The 26587-nt window shown below is 38.1% G+C and overlaps 1 protein-coding gene across 49 annotated transcripts in view; it reads left to right on the forward strand.

Annotated features, from left to right (window-relative positions):
• Positions 1–26587, forward strand: part of ABI3BP (ABI family member 3 binding protein) — a 285160-nt gene that overhangs the window by 105256 nt on the left and 153317 nt on the right. For all 49 annotated transcript variants that reach the window (XR_010840794.1, XR_010840796.1, XR_010840793.1 and 46 more), the window contains exons 5-9: positions 11680–11861; positions 12636–12691; positions 22867–22915; positions 23862–23933; positions 24730–24822. Coding sequence is in view for 46 of the 49 variants with exons in the window: in XM_067034765.1 (XP_066890866.1) it covers positions 11680–11861; positions 12636–12691; positions 22867–22915; positions 23862–23933; positions 24730–24822 (452 nt within the window). In the remaining 3 variants the exon portion in view is untranslated. The remainder of the gene's footprint in view (positions 1–11679; positions 11862–12635; positions 12692–22866; positions 22916–23861; positions 23934–24729; positions 24823–26587) is intronic.

Below are 26587 nucleotides of genomic sequence, written 5' to 3' on the forward strand. Positions count from 1 at the left end.
GAGTATCTTCAGGGATGGTACATAGCATGATTGCTGGGGGTATAAATTCTGGTCAGGCTGACCTAAGTTCAGACTTCTGCTCTGTTACCTGAGTGGCCTTGGACAGGTTACTTAAATGCTTTAAGCCTTGATTTTCTCATCTGTAAAATGGGAGTAATAACAGTAATATCTCATAGTGTTGTCAGAATTAAATGAGATGACACATGTAAAATGTGGCTATGTTCACTGGAATGCAATGAATACTCTAGAAATGATACTGAGGCGTGAGGAGTTTGGGGGCACATGAAAAGAAGTCCAGGCAGCCTGTAGGAATAGAGAGCAGCTCCGAGCTCCCAGCCAGCTGGGAAACAGGACCTTGGAGCCATAGCCAGAAGAAACTGGATTCTGCCAACAACCTGAATGAGTTTAGAAGCAGGTTCTTCCCAAGAGCCTCCAGTTCCCCAACCAGGGATCAAACCTGAACCCTTGGGACTGAAAGCTTAGAGTCTTAACCACAGGACCATCAGGGGATTCCCCAGAATCCCCCACTTCTTACCACCTCTGCCACCCTCATCCAAGCCACCATCATCTCAGGTTTATCCAGTGAGAGGGACTGCAACATCCCAAAGCAAGGAACCCACTTAGCAACTGGATCTTAGATTCTGAGTGCTAAGAAATCTGACAGAGACCATCTTCATCAAATGAATCAAGTAAACAAAGTTAACATCACAAGGAATGCAACAAATTGAAATTGTGCTTCCCCCAATAGGATACAACAGGAAGAACACAGCATCATTTGCATGATACCCCTGCCAAAGTGCATCACTTGAGACCTGTGACTTGCATGAGTGACACCTCCAGTAGTATCTGGTGGGACATATTTCATTTTCCATGTAGATAAGAATTATCAAAGCAAAAACTACAGTGGACAGAGTTATAGAGCCATGTGGCTGACAGGGTCTTGGTGCTCCGGCTGGGTGTCAGGCCTGAGCTTCTGAGGTGGGAGAGCTGAGTTCAGGACACTGGTCCACCAGAGACCTACTGGCCCCAGCTAATATCATTCGGTGAGAACTCTCCCAGAGATGTCTATCTCAATGCCAAGACCTAGCTCCACTCAACGACCAGCAAGCTCCAGTGCTGGACAAGCCATGGCAAACAACTAGCAAGGCAGAAACACAACCCCACCCATTAGCAGAGAGCCTGCCTAAAATCATAAGTTCACAGACACTGCAAAACACACCACCGGACATGGTCCTGCCCACCAGAAAGACAAGATCCAGGCTCATCCACCAGAACACAGGCACCAGTCCCCTCTACCAGGAAGCCTACACAACCCACTGAACTAACCTTACCCACTGGGGGCAGAAACCAAAAACAACGAGAACTACAAACCTGCAGCCTGCAAAAAGGAGACCTCAAATGCAATAAGTTAAGCAAAATGAGAAGACAGAGAAACACACAGCAGATGAAGCAGCAAGGTAAAAACCCGGCAGACCAGGCTTCCCTGGTGGTGCAGTGGTTGAGAGTCCACCATCAGATGCAGGGGACATGGGTTCATGCCCTGGTCCAGCAGGAGGATCCCACATGCCATGGAACGGCTAGGCCCATGAGCCATGGCCACTGAGCCTGCGCGTCCAGAGCCTGTGCTCCACAACAGGAGAGGCCACAACAGTGAGAGGCCCATGTACCGCAAAAAAAAAAAAAAAAAAAAAAAAAAAAAAAAAAAAAAAAAAAAAAAACCCGACCAAATAAATGAAGAGGAAATAGGCAGTCTACCTGAAAAAGAATTCAGAGTAATGATAGTAAAAATGATCCAAAATCTTGGAAAAAGAACACAGAAAATGCAAGAAACGTTTAACAAGGACCTAGAAGAACTAAAGAGCAAACAAACAATGAAGAACAACACAATAAATGAAATTTAAAATTCTCTACAAGTAATCAATAGCAGAATAACTGAGGCAGAAGAACGGATAAGTGACCTGGAAGATAAAATGGTGGAAATAACTACCGCACAGAAGAATAAAGAAAAAAGAATGAAAAGACTTGAGGACAGTCTCAGAGACCTCTGGGACAACATTAAATGCACCAACATTCGAATTGTAGGGGTCCCAGAAGAAGAAGAAAAAGAGAAAGGGACTAAGAAAATATTTGAAGAGATTATAGTTGAAAACTTCCCTAATATGGGAAAAGAAATAGTCATGTCCAGGAAGCACAGAGAGTCCCATACAGGGTAAATCCAAGGAGAAACACACCAAGACACTATTAATCAAACTATCAAAAATTAAATACAAAGAAAAAATATTGAAAGCAGCAAGGGAAATTAAACAATTAACATACAAGGGAATCCCCATAAGGTTAACAGCTGATCTTTCAGCAGAAACTCTGCAAGGAGAAGAGTGTGGCAGGACATATTTAAAGTGATGAAAGGGAAAAACCTACAACCAAAATTACTCTACCCAGCAAGGATCTCATTCAGATAAGATGGAGAAATTAAAACCTTTAGAGACAAGCAAACGTTAAGAGAACTCGGCACCACCAAACCAGCTTTAAAACAAATCCTAAAGGAACTTCTCTAGGGAGGAAACACAAGAGAAGGAAAAGACCCACAATAACAAACCCAAAACAATTAAAAAAATGCTAATAGGAACATACATATGGATAATTACCTTAAATGTAAATGGATTAAATAAATGCTCCAACCAAAAGACACAGACCTGCTGAATGGATACAAAAACAAGACCTGTATATATGCTGTCTACAAGAGACCCACTTCAGACGTAGGGACACATAAGACTGAAAGGGAGGTGATGGAAAAAGATATTCCATGTGAATGGAAATCAAAAGAAAGCTGGAGTAGCAATTATCATATCACACAAAATAGACTAAAATAAAAGCTATTACAAGAGAAAAATAACATTACATAATGATCGAGGGATCAACCCAAAAAGAAGATATAACAATTGTAAATATTTATACACCCAGTATAGGAGCACTTCAGTACACAAGGCACATGCTAACAGCCATAAAAGGGGAAATCGACAGTAACACAATAATAGTAGAGGACTTTAACACCCCACTTTCACCAATGGACAAGCCATCCAAAATGAAAATAAGGAAACTTATTGACACCCTTATGACACATTAAACAAGATGGACTTAATTGATATTTATAGGACATTCCATCCAGAAACAACAGAATACACTTCTCAAGTGCTCATGAAAACTTCTCCAGGATAGATCATATCTTGGGTCACAAATCAAGCCTTGGTAAATTTAAGAAAATGGAAATCGTGCCAAGTATCTTTTATGACCACAACTCTATAAGACTAGATATCAATTACAGGAAAAAAACTAAAAAATACAAACACATGGAGGCTATACAATACACTACTAAATAACCAAGAGATCACTGAAGAAATCAAAGAGGAAATCGAAAAATACCTAGAAACAAATGTCAATGAAAACACGACTACCCAAAACCTATGGGATGCAGCAAAAGCAGTTCTAAGAGGGAACTTTATAGCAATGCAACCCTACCTCAAGAAACAAGAAATATCTCAAATAAACAACCTTACTTTACACCTAAAGCAATTAGAGAAAGAAGAACCAAAAAAACCCCAAAGTTAGCATTAGGAAAGAAATCATAAAGATCAGATCAGAAATAAATGACAAAGAAATGAAGGAAAAGATAGCAAAGATCAATGAAACTAAAAGGTGGTTCTTTCAGAAGATAAACAAAATTGATAAACCATTAGCCAGACTCATCAAGAAAAAAAGAGAGAAGACTCAAATCAACAGAATAAGAAATGAAAAAGGAGAAGTAACAAGTGACACTGCAGAAATACAAAGGATCATGAGAGATTACTAAAAGCAACTATATGCCAATAAAAAAGGACAACCTGGAAGAAATGGACAAATTCTTAGCAAAGCACAACCTTCCAGGACTGAACCAGGAAGAAATAGAAAATGTAGACAGACCAATCACAAGCACTGAAATTGAAACTGTGATTAAAAATCTTCCAACAAACAAAAGCCCCAGACCAGATGGCTTCACAGGCGAATTCTATCAAATATTTAGAGAAGAGGTAACATCTATCTTTCTCAAACTCTCCCAAAATACAGCAGAGGGAGGAATATGTCCAAACTCATTATGTAAGACCACCATCAACCTGATACCAAAACCAGAAAATGATGTCAGAAAGAAAGAAAACTACAGGCCAATATCACTGATGAACATAGATGCAAAAATCCTCAGCAAAATACTAGCAAACAGAATTCAACAGCACATTAAAAAGATCATACACCATGATCAAGTGGGGTTTATCCCAGGAATGCAAGGATACTTCAATATATGCAAATCAATCAATGTGATACACCATATTAACAAATTGAAGGGTAAAAACCATATGATCATCTCAATAGATGCAGAAAAAGCTTTCGACAAAATTCAACACCCATTTATGATAAAAACCTTCCAGGTAGTAGGCTTAGAGGGAACTCTCAACATAATAAAGGGCATATATGACAAACCCACAGCCAACATCATTCTCAGTGGTGAAAATCTGAAACCATTTCCACTCAGATCAGGAGCAAGACAAGGTTGCCTACTCTCACCATTATTATTCAATATAGTTTTGGAAGTTTTAGCCACAGCAATCAGAGAAGAAAACGAAACAAAAGGAATCCAAATAGGAAAAGAAGAAGTAAAACTGTCACTCCTTGCAGATGACATGATACTATACATAGAGAATCCTAAAGAGGCTACCAGAAAATGACTAGATCTAATCAATGAATTTGGTAGAGTAGCAGGATACAAGATTAATGCACAGAAGTCTCTTGTATTCCTATAAACTAATGATGAAAAATCTGAAAGAGAAATTAAGGAAACACTCCCATTTACCATTGCAACAAAAAGAATAAAATACCTAGGAATAAACCTACCTAGGGAGACAAAAGACCTGTATGCAGAAAACTATAAGACACTGATGAAATAAATTAAAGATGATACAAATAGATGGAGAGATATAGCATGTTCTTGGATTGGAAGAATCAACGTTGTGAAAATGACTCTACTACCCAAAGCAATCTACAGATTCAGTGCAATCCCTATTGCACTACCAATGGCATTTTTTACAGAACTAGAACAAAAAATTGCACAATTTATATGGAAACACAAAAGACCCCGAATAGCCAAAGCAATTTTGAGAAAGAAAAATGGAGCTAGAGGAATCAGGCTCCCAGACTTCAGACTATACTACAAAGCTACAGTAATCAAGACAGGATGGAACTGGCACAAAAACAGAAATATAGATCAATGGAACAGGAGAGAAAGCCCAGAGATAAACCCACACTCATACAGTCACCTTATCTTTGATAAAAGAGGCAAGAATATACAATAGAGAAAAGACAGCCTCTTCAATAAGTGGTACTGGGAAAACTGGACAGCTACATGTAAAAGAATGAAATTAGAACACTCCCTAACACCATACACAAAAATAAACTCAAAATGGATTAAAGACCTAAATGGAAGGCCAGACACTATAAAACTCTTAGAGGAAAACATATGCAGAACACTTTATGACATAAATTACAGCAAGATCCTTTTTGACCCATCTCCTAGAGAAATGGAAATAAAAACAAACAAATGCGAACTATGAAACTTAAAAGCTTTTGAACAGTAAAGAAAACCATAAATAAGATGAAAAGACAACCCTCAGGATGGGAGAAAATATGTGCCAATGAAACAACTGACAAGGGATTAATCTCCAAAATATACAAGCAGCTCATGCAGCTCAATATAAAAAAAAAAAAAAAAAATCCAAAAATGGGCAGAAGACCTATATAGACATTTTTCCAAAGAAGATATACAGATTGCCAAGAAACACATGAAAGGATGCTCAACATCACTTGTCATTAGAGAAATGAAACTCAAAACTACAATGAGGTATCACCTCACAGCAGTCAGAATGGCCATAATCAAAGTCTACAAACAATAAATGCTGGAGAGGGTGTGGAGAAAAGGGAACCCTCTTGCACTGTTGGTGGGAATGTAAATTGATACAGCCACTATGGAGAACAGTATGGAGGTTCCTTCAAAAATCTAAAAATAGAACTACCATATGACCCAGCAGTCCCACTACTGGACACATACCCTGAGAAAACCATAATTCAAAAAGAGTGGTGTATACCCTGAGAAAACCATAATTCAAAATGAGACATGTATCACAATGTTCACTGCAGCTCTGTTTACAATAGCCAGGATATGGAAGCACCCTAAATGTCCATCAACAGATGAATGGATAAAGAAGATGTGGCATATATATACAATGGAATATTACTCAGACATAAAAGGAAATGAAATTGAGTTATTTATAGTGAGGTATATGGACCTAGAGACTGTCATACAGAGTGAAGTAAGTCAGAAAGAGAAAAACAAATACCTTATCCTAAACCTTATATACGGAATCTAAAAAAACCCAAAATGGTTCTGAATAACCTAGCGTCAGGACAGGAATAAGATGCAGATATAGCGAATGGACTTGAGGACACGGGGATGGGGAAGGGTAAGTTGGGATGAGGTGAGAGAGTGGCATGGACATATATACACTACCAAATGTAAAATCGATAGCTAGTGGGAAGCAGCTGCATAGCACAGGGAGATCAGCTCGGTGCTTTGTGACCACCTAGAGGGGTTCGATAGGGAGCGTGGGAGGGAGATGCAAGAGGGATGGGATATGGGGATATATGTATACGTATAGTTGATTTAATTTGTTATACAGCAGAAAGTAATGTACCATTGTAAAGCAATTATACTCCCAAAAAGGTGTTTAAAAAAAAAATACTGAGTTTGCTGCTAGTCTTCTTGTTATTTTTCATATTAGTTACCTTGTATTATGTGATAATTGCCACTTCAGGCAAGTTCTTCCATCTTAGATAGTGTTAAAATCACTAGAAACTTCTTTCTCTTGTTGAGCTTAAACCAGCCAGCAGTGAGTGATAAAAAGATTTTGGAAATGGTTTACCAGTTTGAAAATTATTCTAAGAGTCCAGAGATAGTAAGGACCCAAACTGGGACTTTAAGTGTTACTTAGTAGTAGAGGCAAGACAAGTGCAAGAGGTACCACTCAGGGAAACATAACTGGACTTGAAAACTAATTGGACACGGGGAGAAGGAATGTGAAGACAACAGGAATAGGAATAGGTTTGGAAAAGATGAGTAGATTTTAAAGTAGTTATGAAGTTCACAGATAATTAAATCATTGGATTTGACCATGAGGTTTTACTGTACTAACAGGTCAGATGCCAGACTGCAAAGAGATTTAGGCATTATGAGTGGTAAGAAAACAGGAGAAAGTAGATTAATTTTGAGAAATCTTGTGTTAAAAGGTAATGGCAGAAAAAAAAAGGTAATGGCAGAAATAAGAAGTATTAGTTTTAGTTTTGCTTTGATATAGTGGAAAATAGTTCAACCACTTTTTGACTCAGAGAAAGGTCCTTAAAGAATCGAAAGGATGCTGAGTAGGTGGAATAAGAAAATGGAATAAACTTACCAAGGCACTTATTTTTTAGAAGAAGGGAGAATCTTGGAATCGGAGAAGGGCAAGGAGAGAGTGAAGGGGGAGAGAGAGACTTTGAGAGGAAGGGAGTGAGGTCAGATTTTATATCAGCAGTCACAGTCTCAGTAAGACAAGAAGCAAGGATATTGACAATGGGGGGGCAACAGGAAGTGTCCTTTGATGTGAAGAGAGCAACAAAAAAATGTGTGATGTGTGGAATAGATGTTCTAGGAAATATATTAATTAATTACATAGAAACAAAAGAATTGCTGAAAAAAGTAAAGAAAGTCCCAAAGATGGCCAACCATGTGCATCAGTCCAGGCTAGTTTGTGAAAGGACTAAATTTATTGACAATATTCGATTTCTCCACTTGGCAGAATTCAATGCCAGTTACATCATAAATTTTATTTATGGGATTTCTGCCTCTAGGGTTTCTAGCCTGTGTTATGCCTCTGTATTTTATTAGAATAGAGTGTCTAATTTGTAGCTAGAATAAAATTTTAGAAACAGAAAGGATTCAAAGATTGTCTAATCCAACCCCTCTTTTTCAAAGTAGAAAGTTGATGTATAAGTGGGCAAAGAGACTCTCCTGAGGGCGTGCTATTAGTTTGCAGCTGGCAGATATCCAAGCCAAGCCACTATCTGCCTTCTCCATTACATTTGGAGGAGCTATGGTATTTTTTAAGTTATAATAACAATTATTGTCAGTTTTGAGACTCTTGGGGAGATCCAAGCACAGAATATTGCCAGTTGAACCAAACACTGCCCTCAACAGTTGCTTACTACTTAATTAGGATGTGAGATATCCTTGTTTCTAAAATCCAAGTTGCTAGTCAGGCTTTGCAGAGGTCTGCTCTGATGACATTCAGTGGCTGTTACCTCTGTCTTTAATAGACTTGTTGCCTCTCTATATACTTGTGTCCAAATTTAATTAACCACAGAAAAAAAGTGCAATCAACATTTGATCCTGGATGTCCTCAGACAATATTGGGAAGTCTGTGATTATGTGAAAGCCTTAAGTAATGCTAAAAGAACTTCTGATTCCTTTTACTTCTCTTCCATTCTGGGTCATTTTACCTTGTTTTTGCATCTCCTTTTGCTGAGCCCTGCAGTAGATAGTCCAATGCTACACAGAAGGTATTAACTTATGAGTCAGAAAACAGCCATTTGCCTGGCTCTGTCACCGATTCTCAGGCTTTAGACACTTCTTGGCCTCTCTCTTTCTTCTATAATAATTCTTGCTGTGCTCATTTCAGAATTTATTGTATGGATACATGGAAATAAATTTAAAACTCTTAAGCCCTCTGCAAATGTACCATATAGACATTTATTGAACTTTCCTTCCATTTGCATTGATTCTATAAGAATGCTGAGGTTTGGTAAATGAACTCTTATGCAATGACATATTGCAAAATATAATTGTAGACCTAATGCCTTAAATCAGTATATTTTGGTGATTGAGTCATTGGCCATTTAGAGCAACTATAATTTTAGAATGATCCTATGAGCACCTAAGTATCCATTCCAGTTGTTCTACAACATATATGGAGTACCTACTCTGTGCTAGGTTGTACAGTATTATCATCAGAAGGCCTATATTTTGCTTTAAAATCAAGAAAATAGACTTCACCACTTTATAGCTAAGTAGCCTTGTTTACTATCTCTTTTAAAATTTAGAACTTGCCTATATTATACAAGTATCAATTAAGCCAATGTTGGTGAGGGTAACCTAACTGAAGCCAAGGAGAAGGCCTAGCTGCCTGTACTTTTATTTTTCCTGACCAAGTTGGTACAAGAGAGGTTAGTTAGAAAGCTTTGTGATCAAAATAGAAAAAAATTTACAGGCTAGATTTTTTTTTTTAGCAAAGTCTTAGAACATGTCTGTCTCATTTTATTCCTAGGTAGGGGATATAAAATCAAACTTCCTGGGAATCCTGGAATCTGGCCTCTGGTAGTTCTGTTAGCATTGCCCCACACCCCTACCAGATCATGCAAGCAGTTCAGGACTTCAGAAATGTATCCAATCTAGAGACGCGTAACTCTGGAGGCCCATCTGGTCTGATTTTAGTTTCTTTGCACTTCCCTGAAGCCCTGTAATAGCCAGGGCAGGGGAAAAACAACAGAAATTCTGTTCGACGTACTTGTCAACAAATGTGTTTCATAAACTACTGTTGATGGTTCAACTCATGGGACGCAGAGCATTCGTGTTCTATAACATTTGTTCCCCGTAGCAGTGAGTGTTCTGGCTGGAACAACCTCCTTCACTCGTTCTGTTTTTCGTGACTTTGGAATGGGTATGGAGCCCAGAGAGCTGCTTTTATGAGGAAGAAGCAAGCTAATGAATGATTTCGAGCATTTCAGTAGTTTGTGACTAGTAAGAAAGTAGGCTGAATGTATGAATACATCCCTTTTCTGTACTTAAGAAACTATAACCCCCTTGCTGACTTCATGGGTGTGCAACCAGTACAGTCACACAGGTTACCCACTTAGAAGGGCCCATGCTTGGTTTAACGCTCTGTTGTCACCGTCTTAAAAGTCTTAATCATTTTTGAACAAGGGGCTCCATGTTTTCATTTTGCTGTGAACTCCACAGATTATGAAGCCAGTCCTGGCCCTTGTTTCCAAAGATTCTGGGTAATTTTTTTTTTGTATCAAGAGCTTGTGCCTGGCACTTAGAGGGGACACAATAAACATTCTTAGCATGAGTAAATGAGGGATTTTAGGGCTTTAAATAAAAGCAATTGACCTGAATCTTAGGGTGAGGAGTGGAGGAGAGATACTAAATTTTTGAGAGAAAATTTAGAATGTAAAAAGTCTAAAATAGTATAACAAGCATGTATGTTTCCATTGTTAATACATGACAATTATTATTTTATTTTATTCTATTTACTTAAAATGTTTATTTAAGAATAAAAAGCAAATAAAGTTTATCTGTTGGCCCCATCTCTAGTCTCATGTATTTCCCTACTTGCTCACTGGGAGCCAAAGCACTATCATAAATGTTGTATCCTTCCAGCATTTCTTGTCCCTTTACACTGCCAGGAATGATATATGGTAACATATTTTGTGTGAGTGTTTTACTCTTTGTGCAAATGATGTGAAACTACATGCATCATTTTACTATTTTCATTCAATATTTTGTTTGTAAAATTCAGCCATATTGATACATGTAGCCCTAGTTCATTCATTCTCATTGCTGTATCCAGTAGCAATGCAATTTCCTTTCCTAACCTGCTTCTCCACTTCGTGAGACTGTTGAGAGCAGAGCTAGAGGAGTTTTTCCTGCTTTTCTTGTTCTGCCACTAGTAAAAGACACTAGCTGGATGACATTGGGCAAGTTAAGCGATCTTTCTGAAACATGGTTTTCACATTTGTAAAATAGGATTAATGATTTCTACCATTTAAGATGTTTTTGTGGCAATTAAATGAGATAATATATATAAAACCTACCATGTGATAAAGGTGCAAAAAAATAGTAGTGAGGATTATTAGTACCTTGTGATATATATGTCTGAATATTATGAAGCAAATATGTAACAGTGATCTTGAATTTGCATTGTTCGATTTTTCTCATTGTACTCTCAGCTTGACTATTGGTGTTGATCCTTTTTTTAATAGTAAGAAAATTTCACCTTTGAAATAAAGTCCTGGATGCATTAGAGTGCATCAGGTTCCTCTTTTACAAAATTGAACGGTATTACCTCTAATGTGCCTTCCATGGTGTTAAATGATGTTACCTCTAATGTACCTTCCATGGGCTTAAACCCATACTGTTATGAAACTATAATCTTAAATATTTATAAAAAAATATGCTTATGTTCTTCTCTATGCATAATTAGAAAAAAAGAATCTAGTGTTTTCCAACTTTCATTTTGGAAAGTATCAAATAACAGAACTGAGAAATCTGGAACTCTATTACACCATGACTGTGCTTTTACCTAGTCCCCTAACTTGCAATTAGAAATTAAAAACTTAAGCACGCACCGAGAAACTTTTTCATGTTCTCTGAAAATTAAATAAAAATCTAAACAGAAGCCAATGTTAAATCTTGAGAGTAGGTGGGAGTCTATGATGTATTAAGAAACTTGAAGTACATTCTGAATCTCCCTGTGGTTTTACAGCATATTTTGGTTATTTCAACAGATTCTATACAATTCGCTATAGAGAAAAGGATAAGGAAAAGAAATGGATTTTTCAACTCTGTCCCGCCACTGAAACAATTGTGGAAAATCTAAAGCCTGACACAGTTTATGAATTCGGAGTGAAAGACAATGTAGAAGGTGGAATTTGGAGTAAGATTTTTAATCACAAGACTATTGTTGGAAGTAAGTACCTAGAACTATTTGAGTGAGCTTTCTGTAATATTTTTTCCTAATTATAAAATTTTAAATTATTTTATTAGTTGTGTAATAGTAAATGAGTTAATTCTCATTATCCATGTTTATGAAAATATAAAAGTAAACAGAATTTGAGCATTGATATTTCAGAATCTTTTTTATGAGTTTTTTTAAAAAAATGGTAAACTAATATTTGACAGTAGCAGTCATTGATAACAATTTATTTTGGTCATTGCCATATTTTAAATCAATCTCTGACCTATGAACACTAACTGAGCCAAAAATCAATAACATGTACAAATGCTAAGTTAAAAAGCTGGGCCAGGGCTTCCCTGGTGGCGCAGTGGTTGAGAATCCGCCTGCCGATGCAGGAGACACGGGTTCGTGCCCTGGTCCGGGAAGATCCCACATGCCGCGGAGCGGCTGAGCCCGTGAGCCATGGCCGCTGGGCCTGCGCGTCCGGAGCCTGTGCTCCGCAACGGGAGAGGCCACAACAGTGAGAGGCCCGCATACCGCAAAAAAAAAAAAAAAAAAAAAAGCTGGGCCAGTGGAATTGAATGTGCAAAGACGTTATGGGGCTGGGCTTGCTTCCTATCATCCCTTGTTTCGAACATCACTGGAATCAGTGTTTGAAATGAGAGCAAATAAAATAATATGCCCAAGTTAGAGCAGGAGTTGTAGTTGTCTTCATAATGACTAGTAAGAATTGATTTAGGGAACAGAAGAATGAAAAGAATGTCATTTTCCTCTTGTTTTTGTCAGGTAAAAACAAAGTAAATGGGAAAATCCAAAGTACCTATGACCAAGTCCACACAGTGGTATGTACCAGCTTATTTTCAAGAATGTTCTTTTAAAAATGTGTCTGGGGCTTCCCTGGTGGCGCAGTGGTTGAGAGTCCGCCTGCCAGTGCTGGGGACGCGGGTTCGTGCCCTGGTCCGGGAGGATCGCGCGTGCTGCGGAGCCGCTGGGCCCGTGGGCCATGGCCGCTGAGCCTGGGCGTCCGGAGCCTGTGCTCCGCAGCGGGAGAGGCCACAACAGTGAGAGGCCTGCGTACCGCAAAAAAAAAAAAAAAAAAAAAAAGTGCCTGTATTATACTTTCATTTAAATAAGGAAGTAGTACTATTATGAGGTACTGAAACTGGATTAACTGCCTAGCTATAGGGTTTTGGGTCAAGTACATAATGTTTTAGGAATTACTTTCTCAGAAAATGGAGGTGGAAGCATGAGACCAGGTTATCTCTAATTTGTTTAAAGATCTAAAATTCTGATATTCTGTATAGTTATCTAGTATTTCAGGTATTTTGAGATTATTCTTATTATCTTCTGTCCTGTGGGTTGTTTTTTACTATAACATGTTTCAAGAGTGAATAAGTACATGCACTACTTAACCCTGCGATTGTTCAAATCTTTCCTCTATTTTCTATCATTTCCTATTTAAAAGAGCCAACCCTTTTCAAAATGATGAAGCACCCGGTTTGGTTTTGTAACATGCCCAGCTCCTATCAGTAAATGTTTGTATATTTTATGTGCCCGGCATTTTCCCCGTCTAGAACTCTTTTCTCTCTCACCTTAGGAGCTCAGTCCCTTGTTCTCCTCTTTCCCTCCACTTTTCAAAATCTGTTCTCAGGAAGCATTATATCAGTTCCATACTACCTGTTACAAATGTAAGCCATTGTTAGAACCATCACAGAGACATTTGCCATTGAAATCATATGCCTAATTATAAAGTAAAGAACATTACGTCATAGAGCAGGTAGAGAAGGCACTTTGGTGAGAAGAGGGGAATTTGATGCTGGTTTTGGTCTCTATGTATTGGGAGTATCCACCCAGGGAAATATTCTACAGTCAAGTGAACATGCAAAGACTCTATTCAGGGTTGCAAATTTGTTCTTTTCAATGTGTGCACGATGTATGTGGATAGATGGTTTTTTATGTCTATTGAATAGTCCACAGAATAACCCACTGTTCATGTAGCCCAGTGGGGGAAAAAAGGTAGTACATACCTCAGTGAATAAAAATATGCAAGATTCTTTTCATTGACAGAAAATGGGTTTGGATAAAATAGAACTGAGAATTACTGCTGATAAAGGAAATGTTTCTTTGGTTTGAACTGGCAGAAAAGTGTGTATATTGGAAAATTATTGTCATGATTATTAAATTATTGTGACTGCCCAGGAAAGTATTTTGGTATATTTAAAATCAAAATATAAGAAAGGAGATTGTAGGGCTTCCCTGGTGGCATAGTGGTTGGGAGTCCGCCTGCCGATGCAGGGGACACGGGTTTGTGCCCCGGTCCGGGAGGATCCCACGTGCCGCAGAGCGGCTAGGCCCCGTGAGCCAAGGCCGCTGAGCCTGCACATCCGGACCCTGTGCTCCGCAACGGGAGGGGTCGCAAGAGGCCCGCGTACCAAAAAAAAAAAAAAAAGAAAGAAAGAAAGAAAGGAGATTGTAGGTAAATTCTGAGGCCTGGATTGATTTATTTTCTTTCTCTCTTGCCTCCATCTCTTCTCTCTCTCTCTCTCTTTCTCTGTTTGGTTTTGACTATTTTCCTAATTATCTGATACTTAAAGATTTATAATGTAAAAAATGAGAAAAGAAAAATTAACAAAATTACCTATAACACTGCCAAATAAAGACCAGTAGAAAACCATTATGGTCTACTGTTAAAACTTTAGAACATTGTATTTTTTTTCAAGCATGTTTTCATTATAAAATTAAAATCATGCTATATGTGCAATTTTATATCTCATTCTTTTCACTTAGCCAAAATATGACCTAGCATAGTTCATGTCATTAAGTACTTTTCATATACATAGTTTCAATTGCTGTGTATTACATAATCTAAGTACACTATCAGCTACTCAATCTGTTCCCAATTTGTAGGCATTTAAGTTATTTCTAATAGTTTAATTATAAGTCATATTATGGTGAACATTTATGATCATAAATTTTTGTTCACATTTCTGATTGTTTCCTTAAAGTAGATACTTAGAAGAGGAATTAACAGTTTAGAGTTTTAACTTTTTTTTAAACTTTCTAATATGTTGGGTCAACTTTCTTTCCAGAAAGGTTTTACCAATTTACAATCTTGCTGGCAATGGATCAGAGTTATCTTTCTGTAGTACCCTGATTTTCAACATTACGTATTTCCATCCCTAAAATTTTGGCTAGTATAATAGTATAAAATGGTTTTTAAATTGCTATTTCTGATTGCTGATAAAGCAGCACTTTCTTCACTTATTTATTAGCCATTTGTATTTTCCATTTAATGACCTTTAGTTTCAGTTCTTTGTTTATTGGGCATCTCATGGTTTTTTTTATTGAATAGTTTAAAGACTTTAAAGAGCAAAGACTCTTTGTGATATCATCTAGAAACATTATTTGCACATTCGTTATCAATTTTGTTTATGGGAATTTGTGAAATAGGCAAGTCTTAATTTGCTTAATCAACTTATTTGTCTTTTCCATTGTCATATCTCCAATTGCCTTATATTTTAGAAAGTCCTTCCCTATCCAGAGATCAGATAAATATTTCTCTATTTTTTTTGTCTTATAAGTGGTTTGATTTTGTAGTAATTAAACTCTAACCTATGTGGATTTTATTTTGCTATATTATATGCATTAAGGTCCTATATTGATGAGGTTATATACTTTCCCCAAATAATTAACCAGTTGGCTTAGCACCAAGTATTGAATTCCCTAAGGTCCCTTTGTCTTTGACTCTCTTAAATCCAATCACAGGGAATAGAGTTGCTCTTCCATTCTCTTCTAGAACAGTCCTTGCTGTTGTTGTGAGTGGTTTCCTAGGAAGCACATCTTATCTCCCATCCTCTTGGCTGTCCTGCTTTATCTTACATGTGACTCGATGTCGTTTCTTTCATTCCTTCTTCTCAGCAATCATATCTCAATAATTTGCATTTCTTTTGGCAGAATATTTCGTTTAGGGTGATTTACTCAGCAAGATTGGGAAAGATGATTGACAGTTTATTTCCAAGAAATTTATTTTCCACATCATAAATAGCCATGGCAAGAAGGTCCAGTTAGAAACTTCCTGCATCTATGACACAGAGCCAGATATTTTATCACTTCAAGCTGTGAGGCAGATTACCCCAAACTTCAGCCAGCTCTAAGGAGCTATGCTCTGAAACTCTTGGGTATTTCCAAAGGAAAAGTTGAATTAACTGAAAAGATATTTTAAGGCTTCTCTGTAAGCCTTTCTTCATTGTTACCTTCTAGATAGCAGAAAAAATGTTTCCCAAACTGCCTTCTGTGCATTTGGGTAGCTCTGGAACATGGGTAAGTTGAAAAAGAACCAGCTGGGATAGACTTTGACCATCTTATATGATCATTTAGAATTGCTTCTGCAAGTTGATTTTACACTTTAGAGGTATATTTTAATATTTTAAGTCGATAACAATCCAATGTTTATACCCATCTCTGAGACTGATGTTAGAAGGCAGTATTTCAAGAGACATGAAATTAATTCCAGAGTTTTAACTAAAAGATACATTGAAAAATGTTTTTATTCATATATGCATGCTTATACCTAAAACTTAAATGCAGCAGAAACTCCTTCACACCTTCTGAAAAGAGATTGGAAATGTGAAAAACAATTTGAACTTGAGGCGATCCATTTTTAACAGATAAATAGTATTTAGATTAAAAATTTGAATGTTAAATACAGCCCCATCTTAAGCATCTTTTTACATTATATATTGTAATTCATGTATCTAAGCATGTGTTCTGCAGGCAAGTCCCAGTACACTTGTGCCAGAGGACACTTAGCAGGAGTCTCTTCTGATAGGTTAGTGCCTTCCTTCTACTGCTTGTTAAATACTTTCAATATCATCCCTGCCCACACCTCTAGAAAAATCAGAGAAAAGATGTATGCATAAACAATAACCCTGATTCTTCCCATATAAGTTGTATCACTTGAGATCCATGTAACTGCGGAAGAAAAAACAGATGATAATTGTGCTATTTTCTTCACGTTGAGAAGCAAGAACACTCTTTTTATCAAGGTGAAACCTAGTGTTTACTATTAGATTCTTTTAAAAAATTTTTATTGGATTATAGTTGATTTACAATGTTATGTTAGTTTCAGGTGTACAGCAAAGTGATTCAGTTATACATATACGTATATTCATTCTTTTTCAGATTCTTTTCTCATGTAGGTTATCACAGAATATAGAGTAGAGTTCCCTGTTTTATACAGTAGGTCCTTATTAGTTATCTATCTTATATATAGTAGTGTGCGTATGTTCATCCCAAGCTCCTGATTTATTCCTCTCCATCACATTTCCCCTTTGGTAACCATAAGTTTGTTTTCAATATCTGTAAGTCTTTCTGTTTTGTAAATAAGTTCATTAGGTGTTTTTTTTAAATTTATTTATTTATTTTTGACTGTGTTGGGTCTTCGTTTCTGTGCGAGGGCTTCCTCTAGTTGTGGCAAGTGGGGGCCACTCTTCATCGCGGTACGCGGGCCTCTCACTGTCGTGGCCTCTCCCATTGCGGAGCACAAGCTCCAGATGCGCAGGCTCAGTAGTTGTGGCTCATGGGCCTAGTTGCTCCGCGTCATGTGGGATCTTCCCAGACCAGGGCTCGAACCCGTGTCCCCTGCATTAGCAGGCAGACTCTCAACCACTGCGCCACCAGGGAAGACCCATTAGGTTTTATTATATAAAAAAATTAAGGAATGATGTCTAAAAGGACCTAACTTTAATACATTCTCTCTATATTTAAAAAAAACTTAGTTATCTAACTAGTTCACTAACCAAAAATAAATTTTTGAAGTATGTAGCATTTATTAACAGATATTTTAAAATATAAGTTTAATTATTGAATTAATCCAAATCTCCTTAGAATAAGTGTTCCCCTAAAATATGACATCTATTTTCACCCTTCCATTTTTTTCCATCAGAGATCCACCTACCTTTTTAAAAAGCCATTTCAATCATTGGCAGAAAGAGAAGTGGTACCAATTTTTATAGTGTAACAGTTAGCAGATGAGTGAATAGGGAAAAATACGGTGTGGTCCCCACCCGCACCCTAAGATTGTATGCAGTGAGTACATCAGGTGTCCTTCCATTCTTGGCATTCATTGTCCTAAGCAGAAACTTGAAAATTTTATGTCTAGACCACTGATATCACCAAAGGTGTATGTCTGATTCCTCCCTAGCTGACTGGAAATATGGAGACTTTCGCAAGAAGGATGTTAGATTCACTTTTAGTCAGATGTTAGATTGAATCAGTATATTTCATAACTTTTGTCAGGACATCCAAAAAATGAATTAAAACCAGAATGTAATGTGCCCAAGTTTTTCTCATGTTGTTTTTAGCTCTTGAGTCACTGAAATTTGATTTTGAGCAACCCTTAGCCACTCCCCAAATGGACAGTTCCTCTTTATCTCAGGGCCTAAGAATAAAGTTAAATCTACAATGGATATGCTGCCGCCACAAAAATATCAAATGGACAAACCTGTAAAGAGTAATTTGCAAAGAACAGCACCCTGGTGTTACCACTACTTTTATTAAAGCTGATTTTCAAAATAATATCGGGAGGAAGGTAGTGTAATGCAGGGTGAATCCAAAGTCTTCCCTGTGGCTACTGCTGCTGTGGTTATTTCTAGATGAGTGTAGGTTTTCCCTAACCAGGACTGGAAAGCAAGCTGGACTGACCCTCAGGGGCATTGCCTTTTACCACTTCAGCCTTTACCACTCTCCCCATTGAATCTCACCAACTGGATACTCAACCACAGTGTCCCCAGAAAAATGGTTAAATTGAATTCCCTTAGCCAGTCACCCTGCTCAGGATATAGCACAACCTGGGCTCTTAAGGCATAGAATTTCTCAAAACTGAAAAAAATAATTAATCCTTTAAAGGGTAAGAGGGAAATATGCTCACTTCCTGACATACAATAAACATTTAAAAAATAATTGCTGAAGGGAGGGATGCGAGCTGAGGAAGGAAGTGGTGATGGAGGTTTGCTGCAGGAATGGGGTCAGCAAGCAGCAGAGAAAAGAGAGCCAGGGAGGAAATGGCCTAAGAAAGAAAACTGGTACCGGGGTGGTGTCCGTGGGGAGCGGTAGTACTGTGCTGAGGCCACCCCAGCAAAACTGTCGCAGCATCTTGTGGGATGCGGGACTTTCACTACCTCGCTTCCCACCCCAACACCCAACACCAGCTACACTGAGACTTCTATACACGTTGATAGATGCTCATAACAGCAAGCCTGTGACTGTAAGGAAAGGTTACTGGTAACTTTATAAACAACATCATACGTGAAACAACTCAATTGAAATTGAGTGGTAATTGGTTACATACTGTTAACTTGGAAATTACCGTAATAGTTATTTCTCAGTAAGTCCAGGTTACAGATGTTTCCCTACGTTTTTATAAAAAGACACAGGGAAAGAATTCATAGTGTGGATTTCTTATTGGGAATTTTAGAGCCTTCAGCATTAAACACTTTGGGCTGAAGGATTTTCCTGAGGCCCTTGACCTAGAGATGATCATACTAAGTGAAGTGAGCCAGACAAAGACAAATATCATATGATATCACTTATGTGTGGAATCTAAAAAAATGCTGCAGATGAACTTCTATACAAAACAGAAATAGACCCATAGACATAGAACATAAACTTATGGTTACCAAAGGGGAAAGGGGAGGGGAGAGAGAAATTAGGAGGTTGGAATTAACATATACATATTACTATGTATAATATAGATAACAAGGACCTGTAGAGCACAGGGAACTATACTCAATGTTATGTAATAACCTATAAGGGAAAAGAATCTGAAAAAGAATATATATATATACAGATATATATATGTACACATATATATACATTCTTATATATATATAATCTGAATCACTTTGCTGTACACCTGAAACTAACACAACATAAGTCAACTATATTTCAACTAAAAAAAAAACCCTACTTACAGAGAGGGAGCTAGTACTTGCTCATTAGTCTTGGCGCATCTTTGGATTGTACATTGGGCAAGAGAATAATTATAGGTCTAGAAAGAACTGGATTCTGCAGCTAAATGGTGTCCTTGTTTTTCGGCAGCACACGCTGCCCATATAGTCGTGTCATCATCTTAACAGAACACTGGTCTGTACCCATATAAGAACTCAAACAGACACTGTTCCATTCATGTCAAGAGTGGAATATTTTCCATTAGTTTTTGTCAAAAACTTGTTTAAAACAAATCATCCACAGGGAAGGAAATAAGAATTGGGATAATGCCGTTTAAAGGCAATCAGCACAGCAACCCACAGGCGTTTCTGCTATAATGTGATGTGTCTCTGAAAAACTTCACGCTCTGCCAAGTATACGCTACATGGCAGGACTCACTGGGCAAACAGAGGACCAGCCATTCAACAGTGTTTGGAACGGTAGACACAGCTCTGTCGAACGTGATTATTAGCTCCGGGAAGGACAGTGTGGCTCCATGGGCCAGCATCCCCTGTGGAACCGGAGGCTGCCGCAGCAGGGGTTAAATGCTTAGGAATGATAGAGGCCACATGTGGCAACCCTTTCACTGAAGCAGCACAGGTGGACGTAAGGTGGACACACCACTGCAGGGCTGTGGGCCTGCCTGTCCCTCTCTGGGGAAGGGTCCTGTGAGCAGGTACACTTATTTAATTTTCTTATGATAAATCCAGAGGTCTTCTGCCAGTGTGACCTCAAAGCTGACTTTTTTTTTTCTTTCCTACTGATGGTTATACTTGCATTCCTGCTAGTCCTCTCCCCTTGCCTGGGAAAAGTTGTGTATAAATTATATTTACGTCATTCCTCTATTAGCCAAGAGTGTATGAGCTATGCAGTACAGAAGCATATATAGTAGCTCAAGAGACTGCTGGTTAAAACAGCTTTTCCTAGTTATAAATGTAATTCACCCTTGTAAGGAACTTGGAAAATATAGAAAGGTACACAAAATAAAATATGAGATTATAAGAAATAACTACTGTTAAAAAAAAAAATGGGGCTTCCCTGGTGGCGCAGTGGTTGAGAATCCGCCTGCCGATGCAGGGGACACGGGTTCGTGCCCCGGTCTGGGAAGATCCCACATGCCGCGGAGCGGCTGGGCCCGTGAGCCATGGCCGCTGAGCCTGAGCGTCCGGAGCCTGTGCTCCACAACGGGAGAGGCCACAACAGTGAGGCCCGCATACCACAAAAAAAAAAAAAAAAAAAAAAAAAAAAAAAAAAAAAAAAAAATGAGCTATCTCCTTCTGGTCTTTTGTCTATACATATTTGTTATACAGTTACGTTATACTATGAATATAAATTTGTGTCCTTTGTATTTATACTGTACATATTTCCCACTCGAGTAAATAGATGTCAGAAATTTGAACCATAATTTATTTAACAAAACCTCTGCTTTGGAATGATGAGGTTGTTTCACATTGTGGTAACAAACACCCTTACATGTAAATGACGCCTGTATCTTTGACTACTTCCTGAGGCTAGACTGCTAAGTAGGAAATTACTGGGTGTCTTAGTCCATCAGGGCTGCTATAACAAAAATACCACAGACTGGGTGGCTTAAACAGTAAATTATTTCTCTCAGTTCTGGAGCCTGGGAAGTCCAAGATCAAGGCACTGGCAGATTTGGTGTCTGGGGAGAACTCACTTCTGGCTCACAGACAACCATCTCACATGGTGGAAGGGTGGACGAAGTTCTCTGTCATGAGAGCACTAATCCCATTCAAGAGGGTGGAACCCTCATGAGTTATTTACTTCCCAAAGGCCCCACCTCCAAATACCATCACATTGGGAATTAAGTTTCAACACGTGAATTTTGGGGGGATACAAGCATTCAGTCTACAGCACTGGGCCAATATACAATACAAGAAGTATAGATACTTTTTAAAAAAAATCTGATAAAAGTAAACTTTTATTTTTTGTGTTTTTTGAACATAAGGACTTTACTACAAGAAGAAAAATAGCCAACAGTCAACGTGGTACTGTGGCACTTCTTTATTATGGGCATATCGTTTATTAGAATGGGAACATGTTAGCAAATCTCTTCTGTTCGCAACTGTAAACACCTATGTGGTTAAGTACCTCATTCAGCATATCCTGGATTGTCGGCAGATTTAGTATATGGAGTATCTATACCATGCATACAGGTTAAATCAAGCATTAAAAAATGCATGTCATGCTTACGCCTTTACCTCAATCTAATTCTTCTCTGTATATTTGCTGCCCTTCTCTTATCCTGTCCCGTGTCTCTCCCATGGATGTCTTATCCTTGGCTCACAGTCTCCAGTGATGACTCCACTGTAAAGTTAACACTAAACGTGCCCCTAGCTCAAGCCACTCTGTGGCATCAAAACTTCCTGTGGGACGTCTGAGGCAACTTGGAGGAGGGGAGAATGCACAGTCCTCTGGGACCTGCCCTTCCAATTTTGAGGTCCTCTGGGCATTAATATGTACAGAATAATTAAAAGTACAGGCTTTGGAGGTAGAAATGTCTGGATCTGAGTCCCAGCTCTGCCTTCATGGACAAGGAAATACTTGGCATCAGGAGTTCACGGCAGTTGTGTCTGAAGTAGCAGGGCAGCAGTGGGGCATACTCAGACAATTGATGTTGATTGGTTTGAAAAGAATATGTAGCTTGCAATCTTTTTTTGAGAGGAAATGTAAAGACAGAATTTGACTGGTTCGCATCTCAAATGAAGTGAAAATAAACTAGTATTCAATTCAGAGGATTTAATTTCTTTCCATTGCAGTTTCTAAGTAAATTAAACTAATGGGAGTCTTGAAGAAACTGCTTCTGTCAAATCTTTGGACACTTATGGGGAAAACCAAATGAGTACAATAAAATAGAGGCAGATATATGTACTAAAGATCTTTTCAGCAGCTGTTAAACCTGTGTCATGGGGAACATCACTAAAGACAAGGTCTACTTCCAGTTTTTTTACTTATTTATTTTTTTAAGTTAACAGTAACTCAAAAGTTGACTCTCCTCCTCTCTTTTCAGCCAGCGTATGTCCCAAGAAAGCTAATCCCAGTAACAATCATCAAGCAAGGTAATTTGTATGTGTCTGCTCTGGCTATGTGTTCAGAACTATTTTAATATACTTTTTAAATGGAGATGATTGAACTTAGAACATATTTGTTCAATTTTTCTGATTATTTTTCAGAAAAAGTTTGAAGAAATCAGTTGAGTAAATTAGAAGTTGACAGATAATTTTGACTCATGTACTGTTAGGCCAGGTCTTGGTAAAGCACATTGGCTGGACAGCAAGGGACAGAGCAACCCTAACAAGCATTAAGTTTTAAAAAGCCAATTAAATAGATGTGACTTTCTTCAGGATTAAGAGCGCTTACATGTAGAGAATCATTAATAGGATATTTGGATTAATGAAATGATAACTATGATATAGAGGTCACTTTAAGGAAAGTAAAGAAATCCAGGTTTTAAGAGTTGTTTTATTTCAGCAACCACTCATTTCTGTTTTGACTTTCACTTTTTCAAATTATTTAAATGACTCCATGATTTCCAGAAAGTTTCTTGGTGGAAGAGATTGAGCACTTAGAATAGTTATTCATTTTAAGGAAACACAGTGTCCCAAGTGTATTCTCAAAACAGTGTCAGTCAGTATTGGAGTTAACCAAAGATTCTTTGCTCTGAAAATATACATTTCCTAAATCTCTTTATTTACTGTGTCAGTCTTTGCCTCATTTTGTGCTGGTTCTTTAACTTGGGTAGGCTGCAGGGAGCAGAGCTGAGAAAGGAAATTCTTAGCTAGTTAGAATGGAACACTTTCATTACTTAAAGGCACAGGAATTAAGATAAGATGTGCCTTCTAGACCTTTTGTTGCCTGTGTAGCCAGCCCAATGAGTTCCTATCTGTTTAATTAAAAAGTTAGATCAGGGTTTCTCTAGTGCAGATGGTGTCATGTTATTAGCTTCTTTCTGCTTCCTGACTATTTTTTTTCCGTTCACACTGTTATCTTTTGGTATTTCGACAGTGATTCAGAATGTTACTCACAGGGCCTCAACTAAATCCCCAGAAAAGATTCCCTATGGAGGAACAATACTGGGTGAGTCTATCTTGAAATCTACACCTACATTAGTCAAGTCAGGCTCTTTTTTTGATAATAAGGCCTTATGGAATTTTGCACTATGAGCAGGTCTGTTAAATTGATGTTGGTTCATTTACTTTCAGTATTTAGCATCCTGGCTTGTGTCCATTCCAGGCTAGGATCCCAGAGATGCTACCTCTATCCTAGTGTGTTAGAGAAACAACTCTAGCTTGTGCCTGTTGGGCATGATGGCTCCCCTCCTGCCTACCCCACAGGGCTGTTGCTGTTATGAGGGAGTCTTTGTCATATTGAATTACTCTTTTAAAAGTTATTATTAATAATGGTGTTTGTTCACACATTTTAAGCAACCATTTTACAATTTTTGAATCTATGGATTAAAAGTCAGAATATTCTGGTTGTTCACTTCTGAATATGAAAAAGATTCTGTATAAAAGCTACTGTCGGGCTTCACTGGTGGCGTGGTGGTTGAGAGTCCGCCTGCCGATGCAGGGGACACGGGTTCGTGCCCCGGTCAGGGAAGATCCCACATGCCGTGGAGCGGCTGGACCCGTGGGCCATGGCCACTGAGCCTGCGTGTCCGGAACCTGTGCTCCACAATGGGAGAGGCCACAACAGTGAGAGGCCCGTGTACCACAAAAAAAAAAAAAAAAAAAAAAGTTATTGTCATATCTTTTCCAACATTTTAAAATTTGGGTTAAAATTGACTAAGCAAAATAAGCACTAAATTTCATGGTTTCTAATGCTCTGAACTTTGTGATGGGATGCATTTTCTTTTTCTTCTGTTTTCTTTCAGTCCACCTTGTTATTCCAGGTCTTAATGAAACCACCATAAAACTTCCTACCTCCATAATGTTTGAGATTTCGGATGCAATCAAGACACAGTTAGGTAAGCAGCAAAAATCTATATGTGAACTTTGCAGTGACAGTACTAGCAGTGATATTCCTTGGATATCCAGGGGATCTAGCAAATGAGCTGTTTGAGGATCTCAAAGTAAAAACTAAGGGACAGGCACGTGCACTGTTGATGGGAATATAAAATGGTACAATTGCTGTGGAAAACAGTATGACGATTCCTCAAAAAATTAAAAATAGAATTACCATATGATCAAGCAATTCCACTTCTGGGTATATAACCAAAAGAACTTGGTGGGGAAAAGGTCTTAAAGAGATATTTGTACACTCATTATTCACAATAACTAAAATGTGGAAACAATCCAAGTGTCCATCAACAGATGAATTGATAAAATGTGGTGTATATATACAATGGAATATTATTCTGCCTTAAAAAGGAAGGAAATTCTCACATTTGCTAAAGTATAAATGGACCTTGAGGACATAATGCTAAGTGTAATAAGCCAGTCACAAAAGACAAAATGACTGTGTGATTCCATTTATATGATGTACCTAGAGTAGTCAGATTCATAGAGACAGAAAGTAGAATGGTGGCTGCCAGAGACTGGAGAAGGAGGAAAATGGGGAATTAGTATTTAATGGTATGGAGTTTCAGTTTTACAAGATAAGGAGAGTTCTGGAGATGCATGGTGGTGATGGTTGCAAAACACTATGAATGTATTTAATACTACTGAACTGTACACTTGAAAAATGATTCAGATTGTAAATTTTTTGTTATGTATCTTTTACCACGATTAAAAAAAATTGGAAAAAAAAGTAAAGGGTAGATAGGATAGATTGTTGGAGTTATTCATATAAATCACATTCTATAGGGAAATAGTTATTTTATATTTATATTTATGAAAGAAGAGTGAAGGATCAAATTAACCAGAATATACACATTTATACAGGTATAATTTTCAAATGGAGTCATTGTTATAAATTACACTTATTATACTATACTATCAAGGGGCCACTAGAGATCTTCAGTGGTAACTGAGGTAAGGGTCAGGTCTGTTAGAATTATTATTTACTTTGAGATTGATACTGCTTCCTACTTCTAGAAAGCACCTGATATGATTTTAGTGTTTAAAAAACATAAAACATAACAATTTGGGGAAAAAACAGCAAAATTCTGTAAAAGGAGTCCAGGAAACAATTGGGGTGGCCGGTGGGCTAAGCTAGTTGCTGCATTTGAGTATCACATTGTCTGAATTCTCTCTATAGCAGAGGATCTCACCCTTGATGAAGCATCGGAAGCCCTGGCGGGCTTGTTACACCCAGGCTGCTTGGCTCACCCCCAGGATACTGATTTCGTAGGTCTAGGGTGGGGCCTGAGAATTTGCATTTCTACCCAGTACTCAGGTGATACTGGTGCTGCTGGTCTGGAAGCCACACTTTGAGAACCACCCCTCTAAAGTCTCTGGAGAATGTCTTGGGCCACTGATAAATACGGAAGAAGGTGGCATGATGTGGTGGAAATTGAACAAGACTTAAAAATGTAGAATATTTTTCTTGAACTAGGCAATGGCTAAGAACTTCAGCACTTATATACTTGAATCTTCACATTTTATGGGTGTGGAAACAGGCCCAAGCCCCTGTTCGGCAACATTTATTCAACAAATATTTATTAAGCATTACTCGGGGCCAGAACTCCAAGTGGCTCGGGACATAATTGTGATTTACACAGGCACAGGACCCACCCACACAGGAACCTCAGACTTAATTTCTCCTCCCTCATTGGAGGTCTGACCTGTTTA

The sequence above is a fragment of the Kogia breviceps genome, chromosome 5 (assembly GCF_026419965.1).
Source record: "Kogia breviceps isolate mKogBre1 chromosome 5, mKogBre1 haplotype 1, whole genome shotgun sequence".
In the NCBI taxonomy this organism is placed as follows: domain Eukaryota; kingdom Metazoa; phylum Chordata; class Mammalia; order Artiodactyla; family Physeteridae; genus Kogia; species Kogia breviceps.